At 45.6% G+C, this 18,205-nt stretch overlaps 1 protein-coding gene across 1 annotated transcript in view; it reads left to right on the top strand.

Moving 5' to 3' along the window:
• ACO2 (aconitase 2) overlaps positions 1 to 18,205 on the top strand; it is a 340,183-nt gene that overhangs the window by 29,542 nt on the left and 292,436 nt on the right. Inside the window, exon 3 of the mRNA XM_086963512.1 lies at positions 5,944 to 6,202. Within this exon, the coding sequence (XP_086819638.1) occupies positions 5,944 to 6,202 (259 nt within the window). The remainder of the gene's footprint in view (positions 1 to 5,943; positions 6,203 to 18,205) is intronic.

Below are 18,205 nucleotides of genomic sequence, written 5' to 3'. Positions count from 1 at the left end.
GGTGGCGGAGTCTAAGACATGGCTGAAAAAGAAAAACAAAATCTTAAGTATTTTGATTTTTCGCCCTCCGATAACTGCAGATAAAATGAGGCTCGCACAGCTTAAATGAAAAATAAATACAAGTGAAAGAAATCTGTATGAAATGTACACTCATACATTTATTAAACCTGAGTTGGCTGATGCGAGCACAGCAGATGTCTGTGTGACTTTACTTGGAACTGAATCCTAGCTTGTGCAGTACGAAATAGCGTTTTGTGTATTTATAGTGGTACGAGGTCCCATCTCGTGAAGGAAAGCACTGTGAAAATATGCCAGTCATTATTTTAGAATAGAGTTACACGCAGTATAAGCTAGGCTGTTCAGGGAAAGTTATTTCTGCAAAAGGTTAGCCCAGGGAGACAAAGGGAAGTGGGCACCAGGGTTGCAGTCATATGCAGAGCCCTGATCTGCCATACCCTTGGGGCCTCAGCGTAATGGCGCAGAGGAAAGGGGCGAGATCCATGGATAGTCGAAGAGGTGGCCCAGGATAGGATGCTATCATAAGTGCATCGGGGAAGGGGTGTGAGTGACCCCTACACCCCAATTATGGGTGTCTTAGCACGAAAAACAATAGTAGAGGTCCATTGTCCTTGCTAGCATTGTAGCACAGCTTACCTGTTTTTGTTTTTTACACAAAAGGGAAGAAATTCTTCTTTGGGCCTCAGACATAGGAGTGATGGACCATTGGAGTGGGCAGAGCAGACAGACAGCTTTGCAGGGCTGCTGGTATCATTGCTGCATGTGCAGTGCCACCAGGACCTAGCGGCACAAGGAACCTTCTGAACCCCAATCCATGATTTCATTAGGGCCCAATGCACACTTACTGTGCTCGTTTTGCTTTGGGTATCACAACGATGGACCGAGAAACAGTATAATTGAATTAGAGGAGACCTCTTATTTTGGGTCTCAGAGAGCAGTATGTGGCAAGATGGTTGTTTGTTTTTCACAAACGGCATAGATAGCCTGCTTTGCATGGCAGTAGCTATCATTGGTGACGCAGGTGCAGCAGCATTAAGTCTTAGGAGTCTTAAGCAATCACTGTATTGCAATTACGACTATTATTTATTTAAAAAAGGGGCATTGGAGCATATTTTCCTTTCTAGCATTCGGGTTGACGGCAGCCTTGATGCAAAAAAAGAGCTAATTTTTTACTGAAAGTGACCAAGCCTGTTCCAGGAGTGGAGTGATGGTCCGGAATGATGTGGAAGGGAAGATAGCCTGCTACTTGGGACCCCAGTTATCATTAATGTAGTAGGGTGCAGTTTCTTGAGGCCCACGAGTTCAAGGGGCTCATAACACCCCAGTTAAGGAGAGTAGTATTTTTTGGCCAATTACTATTTGATGCATTTGCTCGTTTAGAAGTCTCTCATTTAGGGTGGATTATGATTGCAGGCATCTTTTGGGATTGTGCAATGACAGTTTGGCTGGAAAAAAACATTCTAGAAAGTCAATAACTGTCCTAGTGCAAAATCGCCATGGATTTGAAAGTAATTATTTCCCTGGGAGCCAGTGAATCGACCTTAAAATGGGTATAATATGGTCCAGATTGTTGCAGCTGGCGGAAAGTTGAACTGCTGTCCTGCATTAGTTGAATCCGTTTCAGAAGGAGTCTGGTAGACTGAACTACTACAGTCCAGACTTGACTTGATCAATGCATAAACCACCGTTATTAAAAGCCATCTACCAGAAAAGAGATTTCTTTTAAACTTTGCACTGAAGAAAGTAGCTATTTGCCACCTTGACGTTTTATTGTCCATGAAAAGTCAAGGTGAACCCCTACATTTCTTGTGGGATTACCAGGGCCAGTGATGCTGACCTGAGTTTTGTTCCAGTAATCAGTAATGAGGGGTGTAAGTAGGACCTCCCGTTTTTTAGGGCTTCCACCCTTGAGTGATAGGCAGGCGTTCGAGCTGTCATGGTTTGCTTTCAATGTATTAATTTAACAGTCTAATATAGCACTCTAAAGTATGATTTTAACAAACAAAGCCTTTTATTGGCATTTCCAGGTTTTTATCAGAGTAATAGAAATTATTGCCCATTATCAATAGATTCCAGATCAGAGCTGCTAATTTTGCACATAAATAAATATAACTTAATTGACTTTCAGCAGAACAGTGCAAACAGAGAAACCCACACGTTTGTGGCAGTGGGAAGGTTCACTTTAGAAAAGTGTCCAGGTCGCCAATGCTAAATGGGTAGAAACAGCTATTGTAAGTCTAATAGACACACGTGGAGAAAACTAGGGAATGTGGAAGGGGGGGGGGGGGGTCTATTGTAATTCTGGGGTGAGGTCTGATAGTGCTGATAAGCCACTAGACCAAAACCGTGCCAATGGGTGTCAGCAGTGAATGGTATGATGCCGTTTTTCACTGAACCATAATAATGTTCTAGTAATACAGAGGACAAAAGTAATATGGTTAATGCAACAATTCAGGAAATGGAACTAGATGCATCAGAACGAAGTAAAAGAGAAGGGGACCCAGTGAGGAGCGCATAAGACTAGGGGTATAGTAGCTTGGGAGAGTGGTATTAGAATGGTGAGAGGATGGGTATTCTGACACCATGAGATGGTAAGGTAAACTGTGTGCCATTTGCATACATATAGAATTGGCCCTCTATTGCCATAATTGGAAAACCAAAGGAGTTAGGCCCTGGAGGACTGGTGGATAGGCTGGACCCTATTACAATGAGAAAAACACAAAAGTGCCTAGCCACCTACATTTATATCCAAAATTCTAAAGGGTCGAAAACAGTTTGTTTGATTCGACCACGTATTTTTATTTATACCATTTATTTGTATTTCTTTTTCAATTTTTTCAAAAAACATTTACTCAGCAGAAAAGACACATATATATCCACATATTTACAACAATTTATATTAATATACAGTGAAATGTACACACAAATAAATGACATTTGACAAAAATAAATATAAATCAATGATGTGTCCACATTCTACACATCCTACAAAAACACCAAACTGTTCGACAAAACTGTACATCAATATAATCATGTGCCTTAAAAAATGACACAAATCAATTTCAAAATCAAAGGAGTTAAGTCAATTTATGACGGCTTTTTGAACCAGAATTTGCTGGTTTTGGAGTTAAAAAATTACCAATAGTCCTCCTTAATACATGCCGACGCGTTTCGATTCCAGGACAAAGTTCCTGGGATCTCTTCAGGGCGTTGTCAATGTATCTATGGAAGATGCAAAGAAAACAGTACAGTTTTAATCGCAATGTTCCAGACTCATGTCCTTTCAAAATGAGACTCCAGATTTATAATCTTAGTAAGAACCTACCAGAATATTTCAGGGGGTGGGAGCTGAAAATCGTTCAAGTGGTTCCACGGATGTCGTGACCTTAGGAATCTTTCTTCTCTAATTCGTGATTGTTTCCGATTGAATTGCTATAGGGGAGACACACCTGTTGGGATGAGGAATTCATGTCACGGTGTGCCTACGCTACTCTAATAGACTGATATTATTAGGCAAGGAAAAATACAACATACCTTTATTTTTCTTATTTATTCGCCATTCAACGTCATACTAATTAAATGGAACACGAAAATACCACCATTCTCTGAAGACTGGATAATAAGCCATGTCGCGCTCTTGCCATAGAAATATCACATAAAATGCAGAACTTACATGGGACATACAACAGTGATTGGACACCATGCATCAATATAATGTCTAAAGAATACCCAGAATTACGAAGACCATGCTTTATTCAGTTTATCCCGGAACACTGTTCTTCTTCACCATTACAATAAAGTTCCAATCCTCCTCAGCATGACACCACAGATGAAGATTATGTAAATTCTATCAAGTTACTATGCTCAGCATTTAGACATTAGCCTATGCCAGGTAAAGGCACATCTAGCACTTGCTACTGCTCATACAACTGGGAACGCGAGTGAATGGGGATGGAGGATCTTTGGTGGGAAGTTTATTTGAGCGGGCGGTAGAATTAAACTACATTACTTAGCTATCTGTAGCTTCTCGCCAACCTATGGTTTGAGGTGGTTAGATTATTAAAACAAAACAGATATGATAGTAAAAGGAATATTTTCCTCTCATCTCATATATACCTTAATTTGTTACCTATTTAAACTATTTTCTCACTGCTGCCCAACAGCTGCTAGCTGAAGATTGTTTTACAATTGTCCTGTTCTAGTGTTTGACCGACAATGAAGCTCCTATGTTGCAGAACAGGTCATTTATAGTAAACCATCCATGTCCCTTGCAGGCTGGGTAAGGTAGGTTAATGCTAAGAAAATCATTATAAACCTGCATTGCCCATCTTACTCTAAAAAAAAGAACTGGCTTTCTGAAGTAGTTGCCTGTAGGGTGCACTATGGGTAGAGGAAACGCTAGACATTTAGATACCCAGGACCCATTTTGCCACTCTACAGTGAAAGCCTATCTTATCAGGCTGCATTTGTTTTTCTCGAACTACATTTTCAGATTCCTGCACGTTCAATGTTGTTTTGAATGCTTGAAGTTGATATTCAGATTTATCATACGCTCTTGTAGAAATTGAGACTGATAGATCCTCACAAGGTGTGGTTACTCATGAAGACAGGCGGACATTAACACCGTATACATTTTAAGTGTGTATATATGTGTGTGTGTATATATATATATATATATAATAGAAGTATATTTGTGTATATATACTCATACACATGCGCTTGTGCCATTCAGACTCCACGGAGCCAATGAAGAATTATTCTAGTGTTTGACTTCAATGAAGCTTCCTATGATGCATAACCAGGACGAAAAAATACATGCCATCAGAGACCAGATTCGCGCAGGAGTCTCACAATTTAAAAACAAAAAAAGGGTTTATTTTAGCTTTATTCTGCCTACAATCTTTCAGTGTAAGTGAATGGGGAAAACCAATTCCCCCAATTTTATTTCCCCAATAGTCTCCTTACCAGTTTCAAAATGTTTGCATGTATGGGTAAGTAACCTTTTCTTTTTTACCTTTTCTGGAACATCATGAAATAGCCTACAGCTACACTTCTGCAGCCTCTAGAACTTGAACCTAAGGAATATTTGAAAATTTGAATCTGTGCCATTGTTTGGAGGCTCTAAAGAAATACTCCCTTACATATTCTTAGGAACCTCAGCAACACTTGATTTAGGAATCTGTGGATCCTCAAGCGTTGTGATATATAGCAGGTCATGGAATCTCGGTAATACACACATATGGCATCTCTGTGCAGTTTGAAGAATATTTGTGTATAGTGTCCCTAAAATCATCAGAATACCAGCGTGTGAAATTTATACCAGCGATGAATAATCTCTTGTACAGGGTCTCTAAAACCACACAGACACCTGAAATATATCTGGAATTGTAGGAGTGCTAGTGTAAATAATAGTTCTAGAACTGGTAGAGTACCAGTCTGCAAATATTGGCTGAACCTCATATAGTGTCTCAGATATATTTTTCTAGAGTTTCTTGGAATCTCAACAGTTCTCAGAGTATCCTTGTTGGACATTTTCCTATTAAATAGATCACCGGGGCTACAGGAATTCTGCACGGTAATTTCAGTAAAACCACCCTCTTAATTGGGCAAGGCCAATTTATTATTGTTTGTGGAAAGTGGACACACTGACCCGCATGCCATAGGTTTAATGTGTGCAGTTGGGTTAAGTACATAGCTGACTCACTGTGGTGCGAGTACAGGCTAAAGTGACACTAAGTGCATGTTAATCTTTTTCTATTTTCCTCTATCCATTTCAGTTCTCAATGCCTTCTAGGCAAAAAGTCAGTTTTACAACTTGTGGTAAAAAATGCTGGTTCAGTGTGAAATCAATATTTGAAGAACTGAAATGGCAAGTCCTGTATTGATAGAATAGCTTGATTAAATCCTTACAATTGTATCTTCCAGGCTGGATCGTCCACTGACCTTGTCGGAGAAGATAGTGTATGGCCATCTGGAGGACCCAGTAAAGCAGGACATAGAGCGAGGACGCACATACCTGCGGCTGCGACCGGATCGCGTGGCAATGCAGGACGCCACAGCACAGATGGCCATGCTCCAGTTCATCAGCAGTGGTCTACCAAGGGTGGCTGTGCCCTCCACCATTCACTGTGATCACCTGATTGAGGCGCAGCTCGGTGGGGATAAAGATCTGCGGAGGGCCAAGGTGAGATGCATTAAAACCCATTTCATATCCCTATGGAGCTCGGAGCCAAATTTCCTGCGTTTAGCTTAATTAAGAGTTTGGGGTTGTGGTGGGTTCAACATGGGAGCAGGCTTGATTGATGGGCTGGTAGGAGATAAGGGTATAATTTTAAGTAAAATAGTCTTTAGTAACACTGAAAGATCATGAGCCTGCATAGAGGTGGAGACTGCTGGCAAAGAGGCAGTTTTAACTTTTTAGTGCTACAGATTTCTTGGTTGTTGATGATTGAAGCATTCCCCACCATTGGGAGGCAGTGGTGTGGGAAGCAGTAGTTACACCCAATGACCAATCAAACATTGCTGTAGGAGTGGTCCTGCCCAGCCAAGGTAGGGGCCCCAAGAACAAGGTACCACACAGTAAACGAACAAAGACCATGGCAGCCTGTTATTTAAAACAAAATTATTAGAATAAATGCTTGTTGTATTTTTTTCACAATTCACCAAGCCTGACTAGGCAAGAACACATTATGCATAACAATAATGAATCTACTTTATTTATATCCTTTGATAATTTGAGAGAAAGAAGAAAAGCTGTGCAGAAATTCCTAAATTCAACCCTTCCACTGTCAGAACTGCACTTACGATTAACCACCACCGGTCTCCTCTGTATCTGCTCATATCAAGGGCTCCATCTACACCTAGGGCCCCTGGCTGATTTTTAAGAAACTACTCTCCATTTCCAAACCAGAGAACAATGTCAACTCAAGACACTGATCCAAACCATGCCAATGGCAGCCCTTGAAGGTCCTTGACATTCTCCAGGGAGATGTGCCTGGGCACCAGGGCTGATCTTAGTCCCCTGTAGCAAGCACCATCTCCCCATTCCCAACAGCACCTATGGAGAGTGTACAAAGGGCTAGGAACAGTTAGCTGTTTAATTGTCCCCATCAGCCCCCTGTTACTGTTAGTACTCCAGAGCACACACTTGGGGTAAAACAAACCAGGTCCCAGGCTATTTGTCTGAATTTGAAGCAGGATACCAAAAAGGCATTTACCTGTCTTGAGGCAAACCGCATGCTCATTCTTGCTGCAGCTTGAACTTGTTCCCCAAACTATCATCCTTCGTGTAGTTACACCAAAGTGCTATGTTGTAGTTGCAACCTAGGGAGTCAAACAAATTGATACCTGTCTGAGATAAATGGACATAGCCTTCATGAAAAAAACTGTGCTCCCGAACACCCATGTGGTACGGACTTCAAACATCCTGTGCTCAGATGTTTCTCCTTCCAACAACTAAGGCGCTTGGCTGAATTAAGCCCTTTTACTTATACCATGTCTCTTGATCCTTCTTGGTATGTGACCTTTCTACTACTACTTAAGGAAAACTTTTGTATGAGGACATGAAACATAATGTACAAAGATGAGAATAGAAAACTAATTTTACAAAGCATAAACACAGACAAAGGACATTGCACTCTGAGTATTACTGTGCCCTTTAGAGCAAGTTAGGCGAAGATGGTGCTTGTAACAGATTTCCATCTTCCAGTTAGTTTTGCCAGACCTAGCTACAAAACCCCAAATCAGGACTATTATATTGCACCTGGTCTACAAATGTAGTGTGCCACTGTCTCTATCAATTTAACAAAGTAAAGGGGCTGGGTTTGCGGGCAGACGGAATTGGTGGCCTTACTTTCAGCCCTAAATGAATTAGGGCTGAAAGTAAGGCCATCAATTCAGTCTGCCCACAAAACCAGCCCCTTTATTTTAAATTGATAGAGACAGTGGCACACTACTGTTGTAGACCAGGTGCAACCTAACAGTATCATAGTGCTGCCAATGAGCATAATTGGGGACATATGGCATACCCCACGATCACATGCTACTCTCCCCACCTTGTCAGTTTTGGAAAAGGGGAGAGATACTCAGGTGAACTCGCCCAGCCACAGCACCATGCGGGTGCCCAATTCTGCCACCCTGAACACTCAATAAAAGCACCTACAAAATGATAGTTAAAATAAAGCCACTTCTAAGGGGGATGTACAGACATGTGGTGATGTACCTTCAATCTTCATTAGTTTACCCACATCCGTGAGCTGTATCGAATCTCCCTGATTGCACCTTAAGTCTGTCCCAACCTTTTAATGTCTTTAAGTAACATAGTAGGAATCTGAGAAATGTTGACCCTGTCTTGATCAAGAAAAATGCGATAACCGTAACATGCCTCCTGGCAAAGCCTGAAGACTAAAGACTTCCTCCAGGTGTCTAAGCAAACCCACATTAGAATCTAGGGAAAGCATCCCCACTTAGATGTCCCACTCAAAGTGACTAAAGCCCCCCTCATAAGCTCCCTTGGTTTTTGGGGCTAGGCTAGCTGCTATAAGGTTCGGTAAAATGGTCCGCCAAGATTCCAGAGAACAGCTAGAAAAGAGTGGCCTCTTCCACTGTCCTTGTAAGACAGAGCATGTTCAGTCTTGAAACAAGACAATGCATCAGCAGCATTGTTCATACCACCACAGACATATTTTGCCTTGTTCATCAGACACAAGCAAAGTATTTCAATGACTGCAGCACCATTGTGCACTTGCCGCTCTGAAACTTAACAGTTTTAACAACAGACTGGCTATCTGACCTAAACACTGCTGCTTGATCATGGAAGTGATTGCTCCAGACATACAGGGCAGCAATGACGGAGAACTATTCAGTGAATGCCCCATTCTTGATCACACGCATACTACTCATCAGGCTAGGCCTGTACACACCACTTGTAACTCTACAAGTCCACCCTCTCTGCCACATCAGTGAATAGACTAATTTCGACATTCCAAACAGAAGCTGTGTAAGCATTAAAGTGATCAAAGAATTATGCCAGATGGGGAGGACTTGTTTGATAGTCTAGTCCAAAAGTGCTTCTCTCTCAAAACTTTGACAGCCTGTGCTATTGAACTAGAGAAAAGGCAGCCCATTGGGATGCTTTGTAGAGTGAAGTTCAGCTGGTCAATCAGCACCTGAACCTGCTGCAATGTGACATTTTTAGCACTCAAGCAATATCAGATCAAGTCTTTGAATGCTTCTATCTTGATACTGAAGCGGACAGATGCCCCCAACCGTACTGATTTCAATACCCAGATAGACAAAAAAAATTCTGATTGATACATCTGCCAGTGGATTCCTCACCTTGTGAATATCCCCCTGCATCACCAGCATTCGGAAATTCTTTTTGTAGCTTCGCGTCGACGTGGTCTGACGTCAGAGGCACGGCATCGCGCGGGACTCCGCTGACGTCACCGACACCATAATAGGCCCACGCCGGCGTGATGATATCAGTTTCCTTTTTTCCGAGTCATCGATACGAACTGTTTTCTGGGATCTTACAGTAGCTTTATAGTAACTTTGTTACTTCGTGATTATTTTCACTGTATCTTCGTCTTCTATCGAGATGTCTTCAAAGAAGACTGGTTTTAAGGCTTGCGGGGAGTGTGACAAGACTGTCCATAACTGACCCGCATGAATGCTGCGTCTGGTGTCGAAGCTCCGACCATGACGTCGAAGATTGCCAATCATGCAAGAAAATTACTCCGAAGGCCCTTCGGTAGAGAGAGACGAAGCTCATCGTCGTGAAGCTCAAGAACAAAAATGAAAAGAAGTCTTCGAAATCTCGGTCTCGACGTTCGAGGTCTCGATCGAGGTCGAGATCGGAGTCGTCATCTGCCCATGCTTCAAAGTTTTCTAGGAAGAAGCCAAAGAAGAGGGGTCATGAGCCATCACTCAGGAAAGGACTCCAGTCCGCGACCAAAGTTGCAAGTGAGGCTTCTTCGAAAGGAAGTGGAGGTTTCGGCGTCGGAAGCTCAGGACACAGATGGGGAGGCTTCGCGTCCGAATTCGCCAGGGTCACCGAAGCAGCAAGCAAACCCTTCTCCGAATCAGTCTAATCCTTCTGGTCGGGAGGATGAAGGTGAGGTGGAGGAGGTTGGTGATGATGAGGTGCAAGTGCCAGCGGGTTCGTCGACCCCGGTGCCGCAGGTCGAGGAGGTCGACGTCGTGACGACTCCGCCTCCTCGAGTGCAACCAGGTGGACCTTATCCAGCCTTCCCGGCTCCTGGTCAGGATCCATCCCAGTTCCTGAATGCAATGTTCGGAGTTTACGCCAGGGCGATGTACCCCTCTGGTGCACCTGTTGGTCCCTCGGGTCCTATGGCATTTAACTTGGGCATTCCCCAGGGTTATGCTCCTGAGCCCTTCATGCCTGTTATGCCGGCTCTTACATCGCAATGGCATTTTCCGACGCCAGCGAAGCCTTCGACGCCAAAGCAGTCGACGCCGCACCAGTCGACGCCGATTCCATCGACGCCGGTGCGCACGACTTAGAGGCAGGATTCTTTTCGACCTCTACTTTGCCCGACTTCGGGTTCGACGTCGGCTCCGGCCCTGGTGGAGTCGGTTCCGAAGCCGCCTGCTTCCTTTACTAAGGAGAGGTGAAGGCGTGAAGCCCAGAGACTTCTGGAGGAAGAAAGATATCAGTTTGCTGATGTTGAAGAAGGGGAGTTACAGGATTCTGATGATCCTTTTGATGACTTGAGAGAGGCCAGTGGGCTTGAATTGTCCCCTCAGTGGGATTTGGCTTCTGTGTCAGATGTACCTTCCAAAGATGTGATGCCATATCATGTTATTAAAAAGGCAGCAAGCTTATTGAATATCACTCTGCTCACTACGGAGTATAAGTCTAATTTTCTGACAGAGGTCCTACACTCACCTTCTTCAGTTATTGAGCCAATGCTGGTGTTTAATGATGCTTTGGCTGAACCCATCTCTGAGGACTGGAAGTAGCCTTTGACAGCTCCAGCTGTTTCAAGGTCTGTGGCCAGGAGGTATAGGGTTGCGGCTGGTGACCTGGACTTTTTGTGAACACACCCTCTGCCTGAGAGGCTGGTTGTGCAGGCTGCCTGCTCGAAGAAGTCTGTAGGGGCCTTTCCGCAGGTTCCTGGGGAAAAGGAATCATGAAAGCAAGACCAGGCGGCCAAGAAGGTCTTCTCTTCAGCCAGTATGGCGTTAAAATCTACCACCGCAACTTGTCTTATGGGACGGTACATCCATGCCTTGATGGATTCCGTAAAGCAGCTAGTGCCAAAAATTCCTGAGGTGGACAGAAAGGATTTTCAGGAAGTAATTGCGGACACTCAGGCTGCTGAGAGACAAGTTATACAGAGTGGGCTGGACACTGCGGATTCGGTGGCGAGAGTCATGGGCTCTTCAGGGGCTGCTAGAAGAGCTGCGTGGCTGAAAACATCGGAGTTTTCTGCAGATGTACAGTCTGCTTTGATGGACTTGCCATTTGATGGCTCAGGATTGTTTGGCAAGAAAGCTGACGCTGCCTTGGAACGTTTCAAAGATAGTAGGGCCACAGCAAAATCTTTAAGACTTCAAACCAGAAGTACTACTTGAAGGCGCTTCAGAGGATTTGGAAGATTTTCCTTTTGTTCCTATAAAACATTGCAGCAGCAGCCACAACAACAGCAGAATACGCTGTATAAGTCCTATAGGGGAAGACAACGAGCTCGTCCTAGAGGTCGTCAAGCCTCCTCCTCCTCCTCCTCTTCCCCTTCCCAGCCCCCTGCCACTGCAGCAAAGCAGCCCTAGATCCGCCATTCCAGATCATATGGGCCCAGTTGGGGGCCGGCTTACCCATTTTCTACGAGATTGGGAATTGATTAGCTCAGATCTTTGGGTGCTCAATCTCGTGGAGAATGGGTATGCTCTTCCCTTTTGGGAATTTCCCCCAAATTACCCTCCTTGCCAGGGTTTTTGTTCGGAGAACTATCTGCTGCTCCTGCAGGAAGAAGTCCTGGCTCTGTTCAGAAAGGGTGTGATAGAGGTGGTACCAGAGCAGGAGAGGTGTCAGGGGTGCTACTTCCGGTATTTTCTGATCCCCAAGAAGGATGCGATAGAGGTGGTACCAGAGCAGGAGAGGGGTCAGGGGTGCTACTTCCGGTATTTTCTGATCCCAAGAAGGATGGCAGACTCCGTCCAATCCTAGATCTCAGGATCTTGAACCTTTACCTGAAGCAGGAGAAGTTCAAGATGCTCACCCTTGCACAGGTTCTTCAAGCGCTGCTGGAAGAAGACTAGATGGTGTTGATTGACCTGCAGGATGTGTATTTTCACATCCCAATCATGAAGTCGCACAGAAAGTATCTCAGTTTCACGGTTGGTTTGCAACACTACCAGTTTACGGTCCTTCCGTTTGGTCTTACTACTGCGCCTCGAGTCTTCACCAAGGTGATGGCAGTGGTGGCTGCGCATCTCAGAAGGTCGGGGATACCTGTATTCCCGTATCTGGACGATTGGCTGATCAAAGCAGAATCTCCAGAGATAGTGCTGCATCATCTGCAGGAGACAACTCAGTTGTTGCACAGGTTGGGTTTTTCGATAAATGTACCCAAATCTCACCTGGTGCCCTCCCAGCGCAACCTGTTCATAGGTGCGGTACCAGATACAACTGTGTGTCGTGCATTCCCTCCTCCTCAAAGGATTCGCGACATACAGGAAATTATTCCTTTGTTTTTCAATGGAGCGGTCGTTCCAGTCCTGAAGGTCCTTCGCTTGCTCGGTCTGATGGCTTCTTGCATTCTGTTGGTCAATCATGCACGCTGGCACATGAGGGCACTCCAGTGGTGCCTCCGTAGGCAGTAGTATCAACACAATGGGGATCTCAGGGAGTCAGTGAGGATCTCCAGAGAGACTGCAGCGGATCTGACTTGGTGGGGCGTGGAAGGCAACCTGTCACAAGGAAAGCCTTTTCATCTACCTCCATCAGTGGCCACAGTGATAACGGATGCATCCACTCTAGGGTGGGGTGCTCATCTGGGGGATCTGGAGGTCAAGGGTCTTTGGTCTCCAGAGGAAAGGTTGCTTCACATCAACCTTCTAGAGTTGTGGGCGATACGTCTGGCGCTCAAGGCCTTCCTCCCTTCCCTTCGCGGTCAGTCAGTCCAAGTCCTGACCGACAACACGACCGCGATGTGGTATGTCAACAAGTAGGGAGGAGTAGGGTCGCAGTGTCTCTGCAGAGAGTCTCTGCGTCTCTGGTCCTGGGTTCAGGACCATCAGATTTGTCTGATGGCAAATCATCTGGCCGGAGTTCTGAACGTGCGAGCAGGCAGTCTGTCGGTAGTTCTCCGCCGACCACGAGTGGAGGCTTCACCCGGAGTTAGTTCATCACGTCTTCCAGACGTGGGGAACTCCTCGGGACCTGTTCGCCACTCTGGAGAATGCTCACTGCCCGTTATTCTGCAGTCTCCAGTATCCGATGCAAGGGGCCTTGGGGGACGCGTTTCAGTTGAGTTGGGAAGGACGACTCCTTTACGCGTTTCCTCCCATACCTTTGATTCCTCGGGTTCTGAGGAAGATTCGCCAAGGTCGGGCCCAAGTCATATTGATTGCCCGGATTGGCCAAGAAGGGTGTGGTACTGAGACCTTCTCCACCTCTCCTCTCACCAGCCGCTCCGTCTCCCTTTCAGGGCAGATCTCCTCTCCCAGATGGAGGGGCAGGTTCTACACCCCCACCTCCAGACCTTACACCTTCATGCCTGGAGATTGAACGGGGCAACCTGAGTTCTTTTTCTCTCCCGCCTGACGTGGTAGATGTCATCTTGTCAGCCAGGCGTGACTCCACTAAGTCCATTTATTCATATAGGTGGTCTAAATTTGTCACTTGGTGTGGTGAGAAGTCATTAGATCCTTTGAGAGCCCATTTATCTGATGTTCTACAGTTTGCTCTTTCTCTGGCGCAACAGGGGCTTGCTGTTGCCACGGTGAAGGGCTATCTTTCTGCGCTGTCGGCATTTCTCTGCATGCCTGACCAGCCTTCTCTTTTTAAGTCTCCTGTTGTTCTTAGGTTTTTGAAGGGCCTCACAAATAGGTTCCCTCCTTCTCCTTTCATTGTGCCTCAGTGGGACTTAAATCTTGTTTTGACCTTTTTGATGGGTGCTCCCTTTGAGCCTCTCTACAAATGTCCTATGAGGCTTTTGACCCTTAAGACAGTTTTCCTCATTGCAATAACCTCGGCAAGGAGGGTTAGTGAGCTTCAAGCTCTTAGTTCCAAACCCCCATTCCTGTCCATTCATGCTGATCGAATGGTTCTTAGGACCATGGCTGCTTTTCTGCCTAAGGTGGTAACTCCTTTCCACCTTGGTCAATCTGTTACCCTCCCTACCTTTTTATCCTCCCCCCACACCCTTCCAAAGAGGAGGAGAGGTTGCACCGTCTGGACCCTAAGAGGGCGGTGTCCTTTTACTTGGACAGATCTAAAGACTGTCGGCTGGATGACCAGCTCTTATTTGGCTTTGCTGGCTGCAAGAAAGGAAGAGCGGTCCATAAAAGAACTTTATCAAGATGGATTGTCCTCTGTATAAAGATCTGCTACTCTTTGGCCGGTAAGGAACCTCCAGAGGGTATAAGGGCTCATTCTACAAGAGCTAAGTCGTCTACCTCCGCATTGGCTAGAGGTGTTCCTGTTGAGGATATTAGTAGGCCGGCAACTTGGTCTTCACTCCACACTTTCGCGAAGCATTACTGCTTGGATTCTGAGGTGAGGAGGGACGGCCACTTTGCGCGCTCTGTCCTTCAGTATTTCCTGGTTTAGAAGAGTGGACACCCTCCTCCGGGAGTGGGGACTGCTGTGGGACTCTATTCACAAGGTGAGGAATCCACATGGCAGATGTATCTATCAGAAGAACAAGTTACTTACCTTCGGTAACGCTTTTTCTGGTAGATACTATATCTGCCTGTGGATTCCTCACTGACCCACCCGCCTCCCCGTTGTCCACTCTTCTATGCCAGTGTTTCTATTCTGTATTTATTTTATTGTCAAATGTTTTATTGCATTTACTTCACACTGTGTGTGTTATCTTGATATTGGTACTGCGTATACTGTGTTTATGTCTACTGTCATTGGTCCTTCCGTGTGCCTCGAAGGCACGGAAAAAAGGGCGGAACTGATGTCATCACGCCGGCGTGGGCCTATTATAGGCGTCTGTGACGTCAGCGGAGTCGCGAGCGATGTCGTGCCTCTATGACGTCCGGGTCCACGTCGGCGCGAAGCTACAAAAGAATTTCCGAATGTTGCTGACGCAGGGGATATTCACAAGGTGAGGAATCCACAGGCAGATATAGTATCTACCAGAAAAAGCGTTACCGAAGGTAAGTAACTTGTTCTTCTGGTAGATACAGTATCTGCCTGTGGATTCCTCACTGACCCACCCGCCTCCCAGTTGTCCACTCTTTTTTATACCGGAGTATCTATAATGTATTTACTTTGTTGTCAAGGAATTGTTTATTTCAAATGTTTATTTGCATTTGTTTCACACTGTGTGTGTTACCTTGATATTTGTGTTGTGTATACTATGTATATCTATACTGTCATTGGTCTGTCCGTGTGCCTTGAAGGCACGGAAAAAAGGCGGAACTGATGTCATCACGCCGGCGTGGGCCCATTATGGTGTCAGTGACGTCAGCGGAGTCGCGCATGATGCCGTGCCTCTGTGACGTCGGACCACGTCGGCGCAAAGCTACAAAAAGAATTTCCGAATGCTGCTGACGCAGGGGGATATTCCCAAGGTGAGGAATCAACAGGCAGATACTGTATCTACCAGAAAAAGCGTTACCGAAGGTAAGTAACTTGTTCATTTGGACTGATTGTCTTTTTCTCTGCTGTTAATGAAGCTAGAAAGTGACTTTTGGTATTGGGCATGTTCTGCTGGGCCTAAGAATACGTCAAGGTATGTTATGTCAACTGACAATATAATCCTCAATTGCACAGATTTTCCTGAGGGAACGTTTCAAATGTTCAATTATTTTATGCAAAATTCATGAGTTTATTTACATTTTACTTTCTTATTTTCAAAATAAAGTTTCTTCTTTCATATCAACAGATGCAGTTTTCCAAAAGAAAAATATTCCAAATAATCTCAACCATGGATGTCCAGTTGCATTGCCTTCCCAATACAAATCAAATTTTGTTTACTTTATAGTGCCCTGAGCATTTCGGACATACAGCCCTTCTCGGACAAATTAATTAATCTGAAACCAAATGTATATTTAAACAGATTTACCCCTAAACATCAAAATTCATGTCTCAATAAGGTCCATCATCAAGATGATTCATATGTGACAGCAACTTTAACACCACTAAGGCCACAATAGTTTCATATTTAATGCTTGTACACCTTCCCCAAAAATGTTACAAACGACAAATGCCATATCTACTTAACGTATACAGAGATTAAGTAGCTCTATTCAATGTTGGGTGCCTGTTTTGTGTGTTCTTGCGGAGTCTTACCTGCTGTGGTTCGGAGGCATTGGCGTTTGCCCCAATATTGGAACTCTCATAGATTCCCATGCTTTTGGATCATTCCCCGTCGTCGGAATGGGTGTCTCGGTAACAAAAATAACATTGCAGTAGCTACAAAAGAGAAAGAAGCAGACCTAGGCCTCTTTCCCTTTTGTAGCATATCCGCCTCTTTTTGTAAAAGAGACCAAACTTAGGCATCAGCCAATCAGAAGAGCCTCACCCCATAGAACCCTCCTGAAGGAACCTCAGAGCCTCAGAATTTCGTAGCCATTGTGTAACAGTCACCATATCTGCTGAAGGCTGAGCTTTCCCCGGGGAGGTGGGTGGGCGCATGGGAATCTATGAAAGTTACCAATACTGGGAAACCAAAGTTACAGGTAAGTAACTTGTCTTCTTGCCCTAGTATTGGAACTTTCATGCACTGTCTCAGGCGAGACCTAAAAATGGTGGGTCCTCTAATGACATTATTCAAATTAATAGGTTCGAGGCATGTGGGCTGCTGAATTCATATCTGTGCATAGATCGCCACCTAGTGTTGGGTCCGGATGATTGCACATTGTTGTCCTGGAAGAGTCTTCGAAGTATCACGAGATAGGTGGCTCCTCCCCTGGACTACAGTGCGCATGGGCATCGCCTCCATCCCCAGATTGTTTTTTTCCGCCATTGGGTTCGGATGTGTTTCGGTTCCCTCTGTCGGAACCGATAGTTGTTCAACTTCTAATCGAGACCAGAAGGTCTCTAGGCTGGGCGTCGGTATAGTTGCGTACAAGTTTCTTTTCTGACTCTCAGCTCCGATCTCTTGCTGCCCTTCCACGTGCTTTCGGCGCGGACGGGCCTACACTACACTTTTTGCTATGGAGCGAACTCCGTTTAAGAAGTGCCCGGTGTGTAACTCCAAATATTCACACCTCGACGTGCACCCTGTGTGCAATACATGCTTGTCACCGGATCACCATGAGGACAGCTGCATGGCGTGTTCGAAATTCCGGTGCAAGAAGACTTTGAAGATTCGTCGGGCCCATAGGCTCCAGGCTAAGTTATCGACTGCGGCGCCCCCACCAGACGACATATTCCAGGAATCTGTCGAGGTAGAAGACGACGGGCAAGGTTCGGGCTCTAGTCCCGCGTCCGAGGGGGAGACCTACGACGCGGGTGAGGAGAACTTTGACGAAGTCACCGACGAGGTAGGGGACGACGATCAGGCATTTGCCACTATGGGAGATAGCTCGGAGGAGGAGCATCCCCAACCAGACTCAGGGGTTATTCCCCTTCATACGGCCCAGGTCGAGGGATCGCCTTCGGCCCTTACCCAAGATCGAACTATGAGTCCTACGTCCCCGCCTCCGGGCCCGGTCACGGACATTTATGAGACGCCACTTACGTTGAAGAAAACGAAAGTGAAGCCAACTGGTCACGCACCCTCGGATGCGAAACCGAAAGTGAAAGTTGCGCTGGTGAAGAAGGTTCTGGAGGCGTCAACTTCCAAGAAAACCAAAATGGCCGACTCGAAGAGCCACGCCAAGATGGCCGACCCGAAGCCCTCGGGGTCGGTGCCGAAGGCGAAATCGTCCGACGCGGCTGCGTCGGCTCCGAAAGGGGTTGTGGACCCGAAGACGGCTCCGAAGAAGCATCAGGGCGACGACGCGCATAGCCATGGGGCGTCGGCCCCGAAGAAGGCGC

Source organism: Lissotriton vulgaris, chromosome 1_1 (assembly GCF_964263255.1).
Source record: "Lissotriton vulgaris chromosome 1_1, aLisVul1.2, whole genome shotgun sequence".
Lineage (NCBI taxonomy): Eukaryota > Metazoa > Chordata > Amphibia > Caudata > Salamandridae > Lissotriton > Lissotriton vulgaris.
The sequence above is the reverse complement of the archived record's forward strand: the minus strand, read 5'-3'. Positions and strand labels throughout refer to the sequence as shown.